At 44.1% G+C, this 20,397-nt stretch overlaps 1 protein-coding gene across 1 annotated transcript in view; it reads left to right on the top strand.

Annotated features, from left to right (window-relative positions):
• Nucleotides 1-20,397, top strand: part of PREX1 (phosphatidylinositol-3,4,5-trisphosphate dependent Rac exchange factor 1) — a 240,368-nt gene that overhangs the window by 106,199 nt on the left and 113,772 nt on the right. Inside the window, exons 3-5 of the mRNA XM_035122595.2 lie at nt 5,635-5,757; nt 14,269-14,373; nt 20,270-20,371. Coding sequence (XP_034978486.2) covers nt 5,635-5,757; nt 14,269-14,373; nt 20,270-20,371 — 330 coding nt within the window. The remainder of the gene's footprint in view (nt 1-5,634; nt 5,758-14,268; nt 14,374-20,269; nt 20,372-20,397) is intronic.

The raw sequence follows: 20,397 nt of genomic DNA, 5'->3' as shown, positions 1-20,397 counted from the left end.
TTCTTCCAGAAGGCAGAAGCTGAAAGAGATCATTTCCGGGGTGCGCAGTATCCTGCGCTATCTCTGCAGCTTTCTTATGGCACCTGGAAGTATAGATTTGATCCAAGGTGGGAAGAGTGCACCCAATTATTCTCTAGTCTGGCATTAAGAAGTTGCAATAAGGCAACTTGGAAGGGAGGTCTCTCATCCCTCCGTTTCTTGGTGTGCAGCTCCACATGCCTGGGAAATACAGTAAATGAGTAGGTAGAATGGAGTTTGGAGGAATGCTAATGTGCAGGGGCTTGTGGAGAAGGGTTGAATTCATCTCTGCTTGGATTAAAAACCTGAGCTAGAGAAGAATTTGAGGGGTCATAACACTCGCTCTCTTCTTTGACCAAAAATTTAGAAGCCTGCATTTCCAAGCTGGGAGATGTGAATCCTGGGCTACATATCTAGTGGTTTGTTTCCTTATTTTGATCCTCAGTCCTGTCGTTTACCCCTTCTAACCATATGCTTTGAAGCATACATAAGCACAGTCCTGCAGGTGCAGGCCAAGAGCCCATTTAGTTCAGCATCCTGCTCTCACAGTGGCCAACCAGGTGATTGTGGGAAGCCTGCAAGTCAGACACAAGTGTACCAGCACTCTCCCCTCTTGCTCTTTCCAGCAACTTGCATTCAAAAGCATAAGGCCTCTGATTGTGGTGGTGGAACACAGCCATCATGGCTAGCTGGTAGCCATTGCTAGCATTATTCTCCATGTACAGTGGTACCTTGACTTACGAACGACTCGACAACCAAATTTTTCGACTTACGAGTGGGGCTAATGGCCGTGTGCTTACGAATGTCTCGACATCCGAAAGGAAACCGCGGCGGTTTTAGATAGGGATTTTTCGACTTATGAATTTTTCCGTTTCCAATGCATTCCTATGGGAAATCACGTTTCCAATGGCACTTTTCGACTTACGAATTTTTCGACCTACGAAGGTGCCTTCGGAACGGATTAAATTTGTAAGTCTAGGCACCACTGTACTGTATTTGTCCTCTTTTAAAGCCATCCAAGTTGGTGGCCAGTCGGAGTAAGTTCCACGGCACTTTGTTTTGTTTATCTTGATTATCTGGCATTCAGGTTCATGAGTTCTAGTGTTACAAGAGAGGGAGGAAAACTTTCCTCTATCCTCTTTCTCTGTGCCCTCCTCTGGAGTCATACTCACTAGGGAGGGGAAGAAAGGATCCAGGGGGAAGGAGGGGAGAACTGCAGCAAAATTCAGTGTGCATAATTTAAAGGCACACATAGACTCTCTTGAGATTAATAATAATAATAAATTTTTATTTATACGCCGCCCTCCCCAGCCAAAACCGGGCTCAGGGCAGCTCACACCAACAAAATTACAATAAAACATAAAAAGCAATTAATTAAAATACAGATTAAAATACAATATTAAAATTTAAAATGCAGCCTCATTTTAAGTAGTCCATAAATCCAAGCCATGAGGGAGGAAAACACAGGGGTCAGACTAAGTCCAACCCAAAGGCCAGGCGGAACAGCTCTGTCTTGCAGGCCCTGCGGAAAGATGACAAATCCCGCAGGGCCCTGGTCTCCTGTGAAAGAGCGTTCCACCAAGTTGGGGCCAATACTGAAAAGGCCCTGGCCCTAGTAGAGGACAATCTTGCCACCTTATGGCTCGGGATCTCCAGAATATTGTTGTTTGTGGACCTTAAGGTCCTCCGCGGGGCATACCAAGAGAGGCGGCCCCATAGGTACGAGGGTCCAAAGCCGCATAGGGCTTTAAAGGTCAAAACCAGCACCTTAAACCTGATCCTGTACTCCACTGGGAGCCAGTGCAGCTGGAGTTTCTGGGTCAGCTTCAAGGGCAGCCCCGCATAGAGTGAGTTACAATAATCAAGCCTGGAGGTGACTGTCGCATGGACCGTCGCACTGTTCAACCCTGGATGCTGCTATTTGCTTATGTTGCTGCTATTTGCTTATGTTGCTGCTCAGCAGCTAGTGAAGTTCATGCTTGCTTCCTCTCCTGGAGAGAGGAGCTGTGCATGCCATTGATGGCTCTAGGGTCAGTTCTGGGTTGGGTGGGCAACATTTTTCTTGCAGGCCTCATTCAGCTGCCTGGAGAACAAGCAAAGGTTCAGCAGGTGAAGCTTTTTTTCCTGGTCTGCTCTTGCAGCAGATGATAAAATGCTGATGGATATTATTTCCATTGCTTTTATTCCAAATGATTTATCACCTCCAAAGGTGCTAAATATATCTGTCACCACAATCACATATTACATCAGTTCATTTTCTGTTCGCTACTGATTGAATGCATTTTTTGCTCTTAAGCCTCTTTGTGGGTGCAGAGTGATGCTTTTGGTCTATCCCTTTGCTGAAGCACAAGGAGGATTTAAGAAGCTCTTATAAAAATAAAGGGTCTTTATCACTACTAGGTCATTGAAGCAAGAGGCTAACCTTGCCAATTCCATACAAGGTTATCAAGGCCCTCTCCCCACTCCTTTGGCCAGTGCTTGAATTGCAAAAGGTTTTGCAAGGAGGGGGGCAGCTCTGCTGTTAGGCAGAGTGAGGCACCCTCCCCAGGTAACACCTGCTGGGAGACTCTTAGATACCTCTGTACTCCTACCTAGCCTGTTGACCTCAAGTGAAGTAGAAGATGCTGTCCCTTTGCCAGTGTTGAAGTCATAATCAACTACCAGTCCAGTTGACTTCTGTATGTAGAATGGGACGGTGTTGTTGTCTTGACTTTCGTCTCAGGCGGCAAAATATCTTGAGCTGGCTCTTTCGGCAAATGCAACGTCTTTTCTCCCAATTGCCCTTTTCTACATCTTACTTCCAATATCTGCAATATCTTCTTTGAAGTGAATCAAAGTACAATGTACTCCTTAAGTATCCCCGCATCATAGACTCATCAAATGGATTTATGAAACTTGCTGTTTTACTTTCAATCCCCTTTCTTCATCATATTTAACACTACATTTGGCTCTACCCCCTTGCTCTTTGGCCGATGAATAATACTGCTATTTCTTTTTTCATTACTGTCATTTTCAGTGAGCTCTGCTTTGTGCTCACAAGATTAGCTTCCCCAATTTTCATAACCAATTTCAACTCTGTCGAAGTCGGAATTCTTTGTTCCAGTTCTTTGTTAACGACTGTGTACATATTTACTATTGAATCTGCCATTCTGTATCTAGTTTATCCTTTTGAAACATCAACTTTAGATAGCTTTACAAGGAGACTATACTCTCCCTCTCCATTTATTTATTATGGGTGAGATTCAAGTAAATTGTTGCATGCACAGAACAAGCTCCATTCGGGCAACAGGCTTGTCTACCTCTCTCCTCCCTTTGTGCCCCCTAAATCTGCCCTGGGGGATTTGAGGAACAAGTAGGACAGGTTTATTTATTTATTTCATAAAATTTCTATAGTGCTTGATGGAATCCTCGCTCCTCAAAGTGCTTTACAAAAAGCAGTTTGGGGGGTGGCCAGGGAGAGAAAAGCGAGGGGAAGTGAGGACTTTCATGAGTGCATACCTGCACTTAGCACTACATTGAATTCCCCCCTACATTTTTAGGGCACTGCACATAGATCCCCCTTTTGTTGTCAGAAGAGTCCTCTAAGGTAGTTAATTAAGGCTGTAAGATGGCTATTGGGTCCAGGTCACCCAGTGAATTTTGCAGCTGAGCAGAGATTTGAAAGTGCATCTCTCTGCTCCTCATTCAATTTCTAAACCACACAAGGTATCACATTCTTGGGGGATAAGTCCATCAGTGAGTGTTACCCATTATCACTAAATGGAACCTCAATGTTCAGAGGCAGTGTATCTCTTAAGAGCAGAAATAGTGTTGGACTGTTACTCTTGTGCCCTGCTTGTGACCTACATATGACTGCTCACTCTTTGACACAGGATGTTTGATTAGGTAGATCATTGGCCAGTAGGACTTTCCTTGCATCCTAATGCTCTTATGATTAACATTGACAGAACTGAGAGTGCTGAATGGGTTTGATGATGGAGGAACATCTTGACCTGTTGGATCTTTTTCTGCTCCCAGAGGTCTATAAATGTGGTCCCTTACCAGACAGAACATAACCTTTTGAAATAGGCAACCAAACACTTTATTCTGCCTTCTGCCTTGGTTATTTCATAATCTGAAAGTGAAACAAGCAAACAAAATGCTTAGTGCAGATCTCTGCTGCCCAGCAGTTACAATACTAATGACATAAAGGATGACAAATTAGATTTCCCTAGGGCAATCAGAACAGGTTTTAACTCCTCATTAAAACCACCCTGGTAAACACAACGCCATCTCTGGCTTTGAGACAGCTGGCTGGATTGAGGATCACCTTCAGCAGGAAGCAAGCAGCTGAGGATAAGACAGAAGGCAGTGCGTGCCAGACAGATAATTAAAGCCCATCAGAACCCATTAACATAGCTGACCTCTGCTCTGTGGTCCAGTACATGCTGAGAAGGGGATTGCAGATATTACAAACAGTAGCATTAGAGAGGACAGTTGCTCAAATCACACATCCAGCTAAACCATGCTTAAGGAAGCTGAATTGACATATGGTTGTTTGTGATCAGGTGGCAATCCCTGATTCAGATCATGGGGTGAAATGGATTTGCAAACCGTGGTTTATTGCTTACTTTAGTTTGTTGGGATGTCTGCATTGAGAGGCAGTGAGTAATAACCACAATTTCACCTCCAGAGCCGCTGTAGCATGAAGAAGGGGGTGCATTTATGAATTTATGAATGCTATGAGGATAAATAACAAAAGCATAAAAAATGCTCCAAGCCATGGTTTGCCAGCTTTTCATGTGGAAACTCAAAACCATGGTTTGTTTTACCAAGAAGTCTAACTCTTGGCTCTGCTTGCCTTTTAAGTTTGAAAATTGATGTCTTGTTACCTCCCATGTCTTAGTGGCTTTTTGTGGGGGGTCGAGGTCAGGTCAGGAAGTCTGGATAAACTCCAGAATAGTGGACAACAGGAGGAGAGTGGTATAGTTCTGTCTGGCAAGCTGCAATACTTGCTCAGAATGAAATGTTTGTCATAGTGTGACATTGAATTACATCCTATGCATTTATTTAAAAGATTTGTGTGCTGCTCTTCTGCTATGAATGGCATTCAAGGAAGATAAACAGCAACTTAGAAACAACAAAACACGCAAACAACCATAATAAAGCATAAGAGAACAGATGAAATATCAGGATGTGCTTTGCAAGGGCACCTGACAAAGGACTTCTGAGTATGATCTCAGCTGCTGGGCAGGTGCATATGGGGACAAGTGATTTTTCAAGTACCCTGAATCCAGACAGTTAAGAGTTTTAAGGTCTGTGACTCCGCTCAGATGCCACACTGAACAATGAACCATAGCTATCACAAACCATGGTTTTTAGACCCGCTGCAAACTATGGTTTCTGTTTGTGGTTTGCTGAGCAATCACAATCCATAATTTGTCAATTCAGCATTTGTGCTAACTCATAATTAAATAGGTACAGTTTAGAGTGATGCCTCAGCTGAGTTTGTATATCATCATCATCAAATAGTAAGGATAATAAGGATAGTTTGGGATGGATGGATCAGAATAATATTTTAAGACCTTATCATATCTTTCATTAGCTATTATTAATGGATACTTCTTTATGTTGCAGATTTTATTTTCCAACATAGAAGATATACTTGATGTTCACAAGGACTTCCTGAAAGCTCTGGAATATTGTTTGCATCCAGAACCTCAGTCTCAGCATGAACTGGGAGAAGTTTTCTTAAAATTTGTGAGTATGAGCTAAAATACTTATTTGCAAATGTATCATTTTGATAAGGTACTTTCTCATGTCTTCTTCTTCTTCTTCTTCTTCTTCTTCTTCTTCTTCTTCTTCTTCTTCTTCTTCTTCTTCTTCTTCTTCTTCTTCTTCTTCTTCCCACACCACACTCACAGGGGTTCAAACAAGTGACCAAAGAGGGAAAGCTCTAGTTTCCTTTAAAATTGGATCTCTCTACTTTCCCCCCAGACTGTCTTTCATCCCAGAGATGCTTCTTAACCCCAAAGCACTTTGCGATAAATTCAAAGAAATCTTTTGGTAAAATCATACATGAAGAAGCAGGCTTGCCAGACAGATACATAAATAAATTGGCAAGCATATTTCCCATTGTTCAAGACATTCTGCAGGATGCTCTCTCTGAGCAATTATGAAGCACAACCCAGTTGATAAGATTGAGATTGCATTAAATATTGCATGCCCTTGATGGCCATGTATAATGCAACAGATGTGTAAATTGTGCAGGCCGTTTTAAGGCACCAGGCTTGTGTGGCCACCATAGATTCCCACTGCACTGAGCTGCCCACATGTAAGTAGCATTGTTGTATGTGGTCATCTGCTCACATGTGATCCTGTAATTCCTCCAGCCTGTTTGGAGATATGGCAACGTGTGAAGTGGCCCTAAGTCAATGGGGGAGAATTTCCCGAATAAGAAAGGTTCTGTTTTTAGATAGCTACGGTTAGTGACCATGATACACTTGATAAGTGCAGGTTCAGATTTCCAGGGGTAGCACCTGCAATTATGTAACGGATAATTTCCTTATCCAGCGAAGGAACCTCAATGTCATCCAGAGAGGAAATTAAACACTTCAGGCACCGGGTAATTTGAAAGCATAGCTTTCATACTTGTGGCTCTTATGCATGAAGGGCAGCTGGGAAAGTCTTGATGAAAACCCTCTGGCGTGTATATAATTATTGAATACATTGAGCTGAGTTTTGCCAGGAGATGTCATGGTCTAAATTTAACCTCTAACAATACTGCCAAAGTCACAGAGCTGCAATCACAATTGACAAATCGACATTGGGTCCTGTCGCCCCAGTGTCAGCTCTTCTCAAACGGAAAGAGTTCAGTGATGCTGAAGGATGATATTTAAAAAGCCAGTTTCCCTGTGCCCTGCTCATAAATATACCTGGAAGATGTGCATAGGGCAAGTGTCTGGGGTTCTGGGCAGCCTCGCTCACCTCACAGAGTGTTTGTTGTGGGGGAGGAAGGGAAAGGAGATTGTTAGCCGCTTTGAGACTCTTTAGGGTAGTGATAAAGCGGGATATCAAATCCAAACTCTTCTTCTTCTTCTTCTGGGACTTGACTGTGCTGAGACCAGGACTTAGCAGGTCCAGCCCCACCTAACATGGCCAATGATCAGGGATTAAGCTGTAGTCTTAACAGCGTCTGCAGGCTGTATGTTGCCCACCCCTGGTCTAAAGAGTTATTTGGGCTTAACGTAAGACGAGTCCCATTGGTTCAGATCAAAGCTTTCTAGTCATGGTTCTTCTTGTTGTTCTCATAAACGCTAGAAGAGCTAAATGTTGCCCTTGAGGATGGGTGAGATCGAACCAGCATTTGATAATGACAATGGTCCTGCTGGATCAGGTCGCTGGCCCATCTAGTCCAGCATCTTGTTCTCACAGTGGCCACTCAGATTCCTGGGGGAAACCTGGAAGCAGGACCCAAGCACAAGAGCACTCTTCCCTCCTGTGGTTTCCAGACACTAGTATCCAGAATTATACTACCTCCAACTGATGGGAGGGCATTCCGCAGAGCAGGTGCCACTACCGAGAATGTCCCTGATCTCCCTCTCCACCTATAGTTGAATATTACTCAGCAATATTTTAGGCTGCAATCCTAACGATGTAGGCTTGCAGGTAAGTCCAATTGAATTCATTGGGGCTTCTGCCCAGGTAAGCGTGGCTGGGATTGCAGTCTTACTCATCAGTAAAGCTGCTGACATACACTTCTTAATAAACTACCAACTCTGTAAATGTTGTTGTTGTTGTTTAGTCGTGTCTGACTCTTCGTGACCCCGCAGACCATAGCACGCCAGGCACTCCTGTCTTGCACTGCCTCCCTCAGTTTGGTCAAACTCATGTTCATAGCTTCGAGAACACTGTCCAACCATCTTGTCCTCTGTCGTCCCCATCTCCTAGTGCCCTCAATCTTTCCCAACATCAGGGTCTTTTCCAGGGAGTCTTCTCTTCTCATGAGGTGGCCAAAGTATTGGAGCCTCAGCTTCACGATCTGTCCTTCCACAATCTGTAAATAGCTTTGGTCAAGTAACCCCCCCCTTTTTTATTACTATTCTCAGAAATGAAGCCTTCAGCCTCTATACAAACAAAAGCAGCCCTCTTGCCCCGCTGAACTGTTGTCTCTCCCTATACTTCATGAAGTGGTATTTTAAGAACAAAAACTGTCCTGTTCTGTTGTGTCACACACACACACACACACACACGCCCCCAAAGCCATACAGCTTCCTGCATCTGGTCACCAGGATCCTTTTCCTTTATACTGCTGCAACCTTCTGCTCAAATTTGCCTGAAACTGAATAAGCAGCTGCAATTCCAGATGTGTAGTGTAGCAAAGGATAAGACCCAAGAGCCTGCCACTTTCCGGCTTCTTTCCTTAATCTTTTCGTGGCTGATACTTTTATTTCCCATGGTCGTTGTGATTGGATGGAGAAACAATGTTAAATAACGATAAATGAAAAGGCAAAAACAAATGTGTAATTGGATTATACTAAACAGAATCTTTAGGGACAACAAAAGCATCCCTTTTTAAGTGGCCTCCAGTACTGGTTATCTGGATCCTGCTTTGTTCTTTGTAGACAGCGGATCCCTTCCATTTGGTAACAGGAAAGGAATTCACGGTTCATGGAATGTATGATCTTCTAATGAAATTGATTGGCAGTCGTTTCGGGACAGACAAAAGAAAGTACTACGTCAGGCAGCCACGTAGTTTACTTTCAGAATTTGCTGCCTCAAGGCGCAATGATGTCTGCTGCCTTTAAAGGGGATTTGACAAATTCATGAAAGATCAGTTTGTCCGTGGCTAAATGAAACATCCAGATTCAGAGACGGCATACCTCTGATGGGGACTGACTGCAGCGGAAGTTGACTCCTTTAATGGGTTCCTGGGAGGCATCTGGCTGCCTTGAAACACCATGTTGCACTGGTCCAGGGATGGGAAAGCTGTGTGGACCTTTGTATGTTGGATTCCAACACCCATCAGCCACAGCCAGCATGACTATTGATGATGGGAACTGTCGGACCACATCCGGAGGGCCGCAAATTACCCATCCCTGGATTAACGGCTCAGGACTGCAATACCTCAAGGGCCTCCTCTCCCCATATAAACTCTCCCCAGGGAGGCTCACCTGACGCCTTCATTGTATATCTTTAGGCACCAGACGGAAATGTTCTTCTTCAACCAGGCCTTTGGCTGATGGCCTTTTAAATGTGTTTGTGGGAGGGGGCAATATCATTTTGTTGCTTCTGCTTTAGCTATTTATTTGTGCTTCTATCTTTTATTTTTATATTGTGAACTGCCCTGAGATCTTTGGATGAAGGGTGGTGGTATTATTATTATTATTATTACTACTACTACTACTATTAATATAACTGAACTCAGGATCAGTGTTGAGCCTGCAGCATTCTTTGGCAACTGCTAAAGCCCTAGTTATAAAAGTTATGACGCTGGAAGATGAGCCCCTCAGGTTGGAAGGCGTCCAACATGCTACTGAGGAAGAGCGGAGGACAAGTACAAGTGGATTCAGATGAAGCGGCTGGGCCAAAGCCGAAAGGTTGCTCAGTTGCAGATATGCCTGGAAGCAAAAGGAAAGTCCAATGCTGTAAAGAAAAATATTGCATAGGAACCTGGAATGTAAGACCCATGAACCTTGGTAAGCTGGATGTGGTCAAAAATGAGATGGCAAGAATAAATATTGACATCCTGGGCATCAGTGAACTAAAATGGACGGGAATGGGCGAATGCAGTTTGGACAACCATCATATCTACTACTGTGGGCAAGAATCCTGTAGCAGAAATGGAGTGGCCCTCATAGTCAACAAAAGAGTGGCAAAAGCTGTAATGGGATGCAATCTCAAAAATGACAGAATGATCTCGATACGAATCCAAGGCAGACCTTTTAACATCACAGTAATCCAAGTTTATGCACCAACTACCGGTGCTGAAGAAAGTGAAATTGACCAATTCTATGAAGACTTACAACACCTTCTAGAAATGACACCAAAGAAGGATGTTCTTCTCATTACAGGGGATTGGAATGCTAAAGTAGGGAATCAAGAGATAAAAGGAACAATTGGCAAGTTTGGCCTTGGAGTTCAAAACGAAGCAGGGCAAAGGCTAATAGAGTTCTGTCAAGAGAAGAAGCTGGTCATCACACTCTTTTCCAACAACACAAGAGACGATTCTACACATGGATATCACCAGATGGGCAGCATCGAAATCGGATTGATTATATTCTCTGCAGCCAAAGATGGAGAAGCTCTATACAGTCAGCAAAAACAAGACCTGGAGCTGACTGTGGCTCAGATCATCAGCTTCTTCAGGCAAGCAAAATGTGAGGGAGATAGTGAAAGATACAGGAAATTGAATGCAGATTTCCAAAAAATAGCAAGGAGAGACAAGAGGGCCTTGTTATGAGCAATGCAAAGAGATAGAGGAAAACAATAGAATGGGAAAAACCAGAGATCTGTTCAAGAAAATTGGAGATATGAAAGGAACATTTCGTACAAAGATTACCATAATAAAGGACAAAAGTGGAAAGGACCTAACAGAAGCAGAAGACATCAAGAAGAGGTGGCAAGAATGCACAGGTAGTGTGGTTGCTGACCTTGAGCCAGACATCCTGGAGAGTGAAGTCAAATGGGCCTTAGAAAGCACTGCTAATAACAAGGCCAGTGGAAGTGATGATATTCCAGCTGAACTATTTAAAATTTTAAAAGATGATGCTGTTAAGGTGCTACACTCAATAGGCCAGCAAGTTTGGAAAACTCAGCAGTGGCCAGAGGATTGGAGAAGATCAGTCTACATCCCAATCCCAAAGAAGGGCAGTGCCAAAGAATGCTCCAACTACTGCACAATTGCACTCATTTCACACGCTAGCAAGGTTATGCTTAAAATTCTACAAGGCAGGCTTAGGCAGTATGTGGACCGAGAACTCCCAGAAGTGCAAGCTGGATTTCGAAAGGGCAGAGGAACTAGAGACCAAATAGCAAACATGCGCTGGATTATGGAGAAAGCTAGAGAGTTCCAGAAAAAACATCTACTTCTGCTTCATTGACTATGCAGAAGCCTTTGACTGTGTCGACCATAGCAAACTATGGCAAGTTCTTAAAGAAATGGGAGTGCCTGGTTACCTCATCTGTCTCCTGAGAAATCTCTGTGTGGGACAAGAAGCTACAGTTAGAACTGGATATGGAACAACTGATTGGTTCAAAATTGGGAACGGAGTACGACAAGGCTGTACAGTGGAACCTCGGTTTACGAAAACCGCCGTTTACGAAAACCTCCGTTTACGAAAACCTCCGTTTACGAACACTGCAGACCCGGAAGTGGTTACATCCGAGTTCCGCGGCGTCATATGCACAGACATGATTTGTGCAGCTCGTGCATGTGCAGAAGCGATTTGCGCAGCGCTGTGTGCGCAGACACGCTCTATCGGCACTTCACGCACGCGCAGAAGCGTGCCTTCGGTGAGCGAATACCTCGGCGAGTGGACGCCTCCGCGGAACAGATTGTGTTTGCAAACCGAGGTACCACTGTATATTGTCTCCCTGCTTATTTAATTTATATGCAGAATTCATCATGCGAAAGGCTGGGCTGGATGAATCCCAAACTGGAATTAAGATTGCTGGAAGAAATATCAATCAACCTCAGATATGCAGATGACATAACCTTGATGGCAGAAAGTGAGGAGGAATTAAAGAACCTTTTAATGAGGGTGAAAGAGGAGAGCGCAAAATATGGTCTGAAGCTCAACATCAAAAAAACCAAGATCATGGCCATTGGTCCCATCACCTCCTGGCAAATAGAAGGGGAAGAAATGGAGGCAGTGAGAGATTTTACTTTCCTGGGCTCCTTGATCACTGCAGAGGGTGACAGCAGTCATGAAATTAAAAGACTCCTGCTTCTTGGGAGAAAAGCAATGACAAACCTAGACAACATCTTAAAAAGCAGAGACATCACCTTGCCTACAAAGGTTCGTGTAGTTAAAGCTATGGTTTTCCCAGTAGTGATGTATGGAAGTGAGAGCTGGACCATAAAGAAGGCTGATCCCCGGGGTGCCGGAGGAGACTCCTGAGCATCCCATGGACTGCAAGAAGATCAAACCTATCCATTCTGAAGGAAATCAGCCCCGAGTGCTCTCTGGAAGGACAGATCCTGAAGCTGAGGCTCCAATACTTTGGCCACTTTAAGAGAAGAGAAGACTCCCTGGAAAAGACCCTGATGTTGGGAAAGATTGAGGGCACAAGGTGAAGGGGACGACAGAGGATGAGATGGTTGGACAGTGTCCTCGAAGCTACAAACATGAGTTTGACCAAGCTGCGGGAGGCAGTGGAAGACAGGAGTGCCTGGCGTGCTCTGGTCCATGGGGTCACGAAGAGTCGGACACGACTAAACAACTAAACAACAACAAAGCCCTAGTATGCTAGCAGGGCCCATTGTTGACACCAGCGCTGTTCTCTCCCTCGTGCCATTTTAATTCTGGGGCACTGTGGGAAATTGAAATGGAAACCTGACCCAGCCACTGTTAGGGGCACTATTGCTTTTAACCTCCAGCTAAGGCCCATTGATGGAAGAGGGATACAACTCCAAGCAAGTACTTAAGTGGTATAGAACTACACTCAGCAGCGTTTGAAGAAAGTGCACGCTTAGGTCCTAGGATGTGTACGACTTGAAGTCACATGAAACTTCCACCTTGCTTGTCTGGGACTGGATAGTGCCTGGAACGGTGGCTGCCTGGGAACCATGTATACACTGGTGCCTTGGGGTCCATGATGGAAGAAAGCTGCAATATAAATGCAATAAAATAAAACAAATAAAGAAAAGGCAAATGCCAGGTGACAAGAAACTAGATGGATATTCAGTACCTGGGACCAGCTCTTTATTTTTCTACTGAAACTCTCCTAGCATGATTGCTAGCTATCTTGCTCATCTCAGTCAACCATGGAAGGGTTTGTTATTCCATGTCTGATTGATTCTGGCATGGAGATGGTTTTACAGCTTGTCTGAGAAACCTTCTGTGCCGATTTGCAGATGACTGTGTTTTGTAACAGGCTTAGCATGTCTGATCTTCATTCGGGGGGACCGGGGGGCTCTTATTGCCAACTTGAACTGTGACACAGAAAGTACATCATGTAACAGCGATGGCCGTTGTATTTTGATGTTAGTATGTAGAGAGAATTTATTTCAGCTAGAAAATTGGAGTGTTTGCTTCTACTGTAAGCTGTTCATGTCTCAGACATTTGTAGGGTCCAAATATTGTGTGTGTGTGTGTGTGTGTGAGAGAGAGAGAGAGAGAGAGAGAGAGAGAGAACGAACCCAGAAGGCAGCTTCATTTTTTTCTTCATTTTCTCCTACCTACAAAGAGGCAAGCCGTATTTTATACTGAGTTGTGGCATGTCTCTATGGCTCTGGAAACTGCTACATCAAAAACAAAAAAGCTGTGTCTGCAGCTGATCATGTAGTCCCCACCCCCACCCCAATGTACACATAACAGCTTTGGATCTTGGCTGTATGATGCACTAAGATGCACTTACGTTTCTCTGGATCTCTCACAGAGTTTGCATATATTTATGAGGGTCTCACTTTGTGTGTATGTGTGTGTTGTGCCTGCATAAAATGAATTTGCTTCCCACCCCTTACACATCCTTTTTCTACCCTTTTCATTTACATCCTGTGATTGTCCTTTGTCCATTTCCATACATCATGCTGAACCTTTGTTTAGTGTAATGTGAATCAGCTTAGACTCATGCTTGCCTTCTCCTTTCTCCCCATGCAACTGGTTGGAGGTGTTCGGAAGCGTTTACTTCTGTTTTTATTTAGCCATAGCTTGTTGTATCATTCATGGCAACAAACTGTTGCTAACATTAACCGTGGTTTGTATGAAACAAGCCAACCTGGAACAATATGCAAAATGGGTTTATTGTATGTAACACATGACCCTTATATTGCAGTGTCTTTAAACAGACCTATCTTCTTTGAGACGTTTTTCACTGAAAGGTGTAATATTTAATAAGTCAATCCAGAAACCTTGCTGCAGTACAACATGAACTTCAAAATGCAATAGATGACACCTCCAACAGTTTGCTCATATCTCATAATTTCCAGTGTACGTCACCTGTACACCTTTGAAATGAAATTTGATTTGTACTAATTTGAAGTAAAATGCAAAACATAAATGAGATGCCTGTAATTAACGTGTGCTTCCCCCCCCCCTCACCTTGCAGAAAGACAAGTTCTTTGTATATGAGGAATATTGCAGCAACCATGAAAAAGCACTCAGACTCTTGATGGAACTGAACAAGATCCCACCTGTGAGAGCATTCCTATTGGTAAGCATTGGTGGTACCCAAACTGCACATGATGCTCAGTTATAGAAAGTTTAAAAATTCTGTATGCTTACTGATAAGAACCTGTGCTTTTTATGCAGAAGGTCCCAGGTTTAATCCCCGGCATATCCAGGTAGGGCTGAGACAGACCCCTGCCTGAAACCTTGGAGAGCTGCTGCCAGTCAGTGTAGTAAGCACTGAGCTAAATGGATGGCGCTGTGGTCTAAACCACTGGGCCTCTCATGCTTGCCGATCAGAAGGTTGGCAGTTCGAATCCCCGCAACGGAGTGAGCTCCCATTGCTCTGTCCCAGCTCGTGCCAACCTAGCAGTTCAAAAGCACGCCAGTGCAAGTAGATAAATAGGTACCGCTGTGGTGGTAAGGTAAACGGCGTTTCTGTGCACTCTAGTTTTTGTCCCTGTGTTCCGTTGTGCCAGAAGTGGTTTAGTCATGCTGGCCACATGGCTCGGAAAGCTGTCTGCGTACAATCGCCGGCTCCCTCGGCCTGAAGTGAGATGAGCGCCGCGACCCCATAGTTGCCTTTGACTGGACTCAACCAGAAAACATACATTGGTTGAAACTTGTTCAAGGGCTATGATCTAAAATGCACTGCCCTCCAGATGCTGTTGTGCTACAGCTCCCATCATCCCTTACCAATGGTGGCTGAGGATGATGGGAATTGTGGAGGACATTAGGTTACCTCCTGTTGGTCCAAAGACATATTGATATACAGTGGTACCTCTACTTACAAATAACTCTACTTACGGATTTTTCTACTTGCAAATGGAGCTCCGTCCGCCATCTTGGATGCGGTTTAGATAGGATTTTTTCTACTTACGAATTTTTAGATAGGGTTGCTTCGACTTACGAATTTTTTCTCCCAATGCATTCCTATGGGATTCGACTTACAATTTTTTTCAACTTACAAATGTGTGTTTGGAACGCATTAAATTCGTAAGTAGAGGTACCACTGTAGTAGCTTTGTTGAAGGTAAGCATGTTTGAGTCTTGTCAGGTCTGGGCATCCTTTGTATGCTACTTAAGAGTTAGAAGATAAATAATGAAAACAAACTAACTGGTTCAGTTGTTTTTAAACTGTTTGAGGCCTTAGTAATTTTTTACTAAGTTTGGTGTGCACCTTTTGTGGTGTCCTCTTCTGTTTGTTTCACAGGCTGATCCCTTCTCTCCACCCTCTTTTCAGTTCCTATTTCCGAAAAGCCTTACTTCCCATTTCTGATCAATTTGATCTGCCAAAACGAGTCACTTCTTCTGGTCTCTACTACAGGCCCTTGTGTGCGGTCTGTGATAGTATTGTGCATAGATGGAGAATTCCCTGCAGTAAATTGCTGTGACATTATTGTTGGGAATCTTAGGTGAGATACCCACGTAGCTGAAGTTGGCCCCAGTTCCAGTCACCACACAGAGACAGTGTAAGGTCCAAAATAGTTTACTGCTGCAGAAGATCAGGCTTCAGTAATACAGTTCCGGATGTTGATATACAGTATACCGTACAGCTTGTAGGCTTTGGAGATACAGATACAGATATATACAAGTTGGAAATATTTCTGTTGCTCCAAGACTTAACACATACTCCGACTCATGGACAGACTCACCTACTGACTAATGTGCTGACATGCCTTAATCACTTATATAGATGGCACTGGGCCATTGCCATAGTAACTGGCTTAGCTGACCTTGCACCTGTTGGCTTTATCTCATACATGGGGTGATTTGAGCCCATGAAAGAAATTAACCCCTTCCCCTATGTCTCCAGATTGCTGGAATATCTAGACAGGTAGCATACCTAAGAAGAAGGTAGTAGACTGCTGCTAACGTGCCTCAGAGAACCTTCCTTGGAAGCTATCACGTGTCAAGTTCCTCTGGCAAAACATAGCTAGAGAAGTTCCTCTTGTTCCATTTGTAAACATAAGCATCTCTGTTCAATTTTAGAGAGAGAGAGAGAGAGAGAGTGAGAGAGAGAGAGACTTTGAGTGCAGACATCATTCTAGAATGTTCTCTACATCTACTAATTGGACTGGCGGAAAACAAAACTTTTCAGCAATGTCACCTCATCTTTCCGACTAGGCAGGAAGGTTTATAGACAGTGGTGCTGTTTCGTTTGTCCAAAAAATGAGATTTTGTAAGACATTTGTATGTAGGGAACATGTGGAAGGCTGGTATTTCCTTATGTCAGCGTTTCTCAACCGCTGTTCCGCGGCACACTAGTGTGCGGCGACGAGAAGGGCAATTTGCACTGTCACGTGCCTGGTGACCGCCAATAAGCAGCGCTGACCCGCCGGAAAGCAATATTTCTCCTCCTCTTTCCCAAAGCTTAGTGCAAACGAGCCTGGCGGCCGCCAATGCACAACACTGATCCGCCGGAAAGCAATATTTGGCAAGTGTTTCTTACAGTCATAATTATAATATAGGGCGGCACAGAGTTATATTTTTTAACCTTTTTAATGGTGGTGTGCCTCGTGATTTTTTTCACGGAACAAGTGTGCCGTGGCCCAAAAAAGGTTGAGAAACACTGCCTTATGTCAACCTCCCCCCATTTTTCACCCTGCCCCCCTTCCCCAATCCTGCCCAGCATAATAATGTCCCCATCTAATGAGGTCAAATGAGAAAATAAAAGAGTTTCTTGTGTGAGTGGAATTGGCCCTGGTGCTCTCACAGTGGCTGAAATAGAGACCTGCCTTAGAAAATGTGGGAAAACTCTGTGCTGAATTCAAAGGCCAAGACTGGAGAAAACAACAAGGGGGACAAGAATGGTTTATGATTCACACAAGAACCCTGGAAAATGGGAACGAGAGTTTTGGAAGGTAGTGGCCATCACTGCCAGCCTGAAACAGTCTGAAAAATGTGTGCATCGAAGCCAGACTCTGTGTCTATAGAGGAAATCTAATTATTGGTGTCTGGTGAAAACATCTTTGAAAAGTGAAAATGTTCATTGTGCAAAACTCATAAGCAGTTCTGGGCAGCTGTGTCAGATGATGCCCTGGAGATCTCATGAGAACCCCAGATGGGCAAAAGCTGGCAGGCTCAGGACTTGAGAGTCCAGTATACCTGAAGGAACGTCTCCTCCCCCATCGTTCTGCCCGGACACTGAGGTCCAGTGCCGAGGGCCTTCTGGCGGTTCCCTCACTACGAGAAGCCAAGTTACAGGGAACCAGGCAGAGGGCCTTCTCGGTAGTGGCACCCACCCTGTGGAATGCGCTCCCACCAGAGGTCAAAGAGAACAACAACTACCAGACCTTTAGAAGGCATCTCAAGGCAGCCGTGTTTAGGGAAGCTTTTAATGTTTGATGGATTTCTGTATTTTAATATTTTGTTGGAAGCCACCCAGAGTGGCTGGGGGAACCCGGCCAGATGGGCGGGGTATAAATAATTTATTATTATTATTATTATTATTATTATTATTATTATTATTATTATTATTATATTGAGAGGCACCAGTTGTTACCTGAGAGGTACTTACTAAGTAAGAATAAGACTGTGGCAGAGACGGGGGACTAGGTGCTCTCAAGAGGAACACCACCCCCATTGTTTAAAACCACTCTGGGAACTGAAGCTTTGCCATGTGCCCATGAGGATGTTCAGGCTGCTGTGAAGTGTGCATCTGGTCTGGGTGCATTTCAGTCTGTGCTACTGATTCCCTCCCTGACACTACTCCTGGCAGGAAAAGAGGGTTTTGTGTTCCAAACGGACACATGATTGAGAAACTATGGTACTTGCCCCAAAGTGCAATTTTATGAAGCAACCCCCTGCATGGGTTCCGGCATCATTCTGAAGTTCTGTGGAGCTTCAGGGGAAGGATAGGATGATCACATGGAGGAGGAGGAGGATCTGAGTGATAGAGGGAATTAGGAGTTAGAAGATATCTATTACTCAACAGGTACTCCACCTTCCACTTAGACCGCTAGCTGTCTGAAGTAGACAGCAGTACAGGAAACTCATCTTCCTCACCAAGGCTTTTAGTGTCTCTCTGGAGACTCTGGTTTGGCAAGTGGAGCTGGAGAACTTGACCCAGATGGAATAGAGTGCAAGCAGCAAAAAACAATTGTGATTGCTGTTATGCTCCATTCCAGGGGCCTCACACTTGCAGGAATCTTGGGTGATAGCCGCTGTTACTCATACTTAAAGGGACGTGGGTGGTGCTGTGGTCTAACCCACAGAGCTTAGGGCTTGCCGATCAGAAGGTCAGCGGTTCGAATCCCTGTGACGGGGTGAGCTCCCAGCTCCTACCCACTTAGCAGTTCAAAAGCACGTTAAAGTGCAAGTAGATGAATAGGTACCGCTCCAGCGGGAAGGTAAATGGCGTTTCCGTGCGCTGCTCTGGTTCACCAGAAGTGGTTTAGTCATGCTGGCCACATGACCAGGAAGCTGTCTTCGGACAAACGCCGGTTCCCCCAGTCTGTAGAGCGAGATGAGCACCGCAACCCCAGAGTCGTCCGCAACTGGACCTAACGGTCAGGGGTACCTTTACTTTTACCCTTTTACTCATACTCAAGAGTAGATCCATTGCAATGAATTATTTCAATGGGTCTACTCTGCACATGACTAGCATTGGATGTTACTCGCTGTCAATACTTTTGCATATTGAGCATCAGAGTTTTTAAATTGCTGTCTGCTTCCAAAGGGACAAATTGAACTAATTAGCAAAAATCCAACCAGTTTGTGCAGAATCTTGGCTTTCTTGCAGTTTGATCCTATTCATGCATGCTCATAACAGAGTATCACTGAATCTAAAAGGGCCATTTATTTATTTATTTAGATGTGGTAAATAAATTAATTAAGTGGATGCGATAGGATATCTTTGCCTTCCCATCCACCCCAGGGACACGTTATAAGGATGAGTGGGTGGGTTCTGCTGTTCACATATACAAAGGAGCATGTGATGGAAACCAGGAAAACCCCACCTTTACATCAGCTTTACCTGGCGTTGCTCCATTGCTTAGAGTAGAAGCCTGGCTTCGATACTGGAAATGAACTGGGTGAGGAGAAGAGTATTTAAAGCAATGGAGTGCAGTGAAGTTGAGTGGGGCAGGGGAGGAGAAGGGTTGCGGTCTTTGTGGTGGTGTTCCTTTTCATGAAAAGTGAAATACACTGACATTATGGTTGCATTCAGGCATCATACTAAAGTTTAAACCATAGTTTAGCATTAGGTGAAAAGTCCTAGGCAATCCTGAGGCTTGCATATTCCATGCCCTGACTGTGAGGAAGAGCTCAGAAGATTTCACTTCTCTTTTCCATTAATGGCAGTTTAGTGCTTTTGGCTGAACCCTAAACTATGGTAGATGCTAACCATGGTTTGTTTAAACCAGCCATCATCATCATTTATTTGTATGCCACTTTTGCATAGCAAACCATGCCAAAGGCAGCTCACATAGTCACTGTCAGTGAATTCATGGTTTGGAGTTTGCTTCTTTTAAACAAACCCATAGTGACATTAACCTCAGTGTCAGTGTAGGCAGTAAGCCAAAATGGAAGCAAAAGCTGCCAAACCTCTCCTTGCAGTTGCATGATATGTGAACTTGAGGCTTGTCCAGCCTTCTAACCAATGGTTTAGCATGGTATCATGTAGTTTAATGTGTCTGCCCAGCCACATCTAATTTTAGTTATGCATAGGATTACAATGTAGATTTTGAAATTCTTAATGCAGAAGCCATATGATGCCATGAAGCCAAGCTAGTTTAGGCTTGGTCAGTGCCTGGTTGGGAGACTTCCTTGAAGTCTGTTAAAGAAAGGAAATGAGTGAATTTTTTTTTAAAAGGAAAGGAGTGAATAAAATGTTCCTTCATTTTCTTCCATACATTGAACTGATCCTCATTTTTGGAACTCACTGAAAGTCCCTAGGAGCTTTGAGTCAAGGGTAACATTCTTTTTATTTTCTGGTTACAGAGCTGCATGCTTTTGGGAGGCAGAAAGACGACAGACATTCCACTTGAGGGTTATCTTCTAACTCCAATCCAGAGGATTTGCAAATACCCACTGCTCCTGAAGGTAACACACAAAAAAAGCATTTGTCC

Source organism: Zootoca vivipara, chromosome 7, assembly GCF_963506605.1.
Source record: "Zootoca vivipara chromosome 7, rZooViv1.1, whole genome shotgun sequence".
NCBI lineage: Eukaryota > Metazoa > Chordata > Lepidosauria > Squamata > Lacertidae > Zootoca > Zootoca vivipara.
This window is presented reverse-complemented; position numbering and strand designations above follow the sequence as displayed.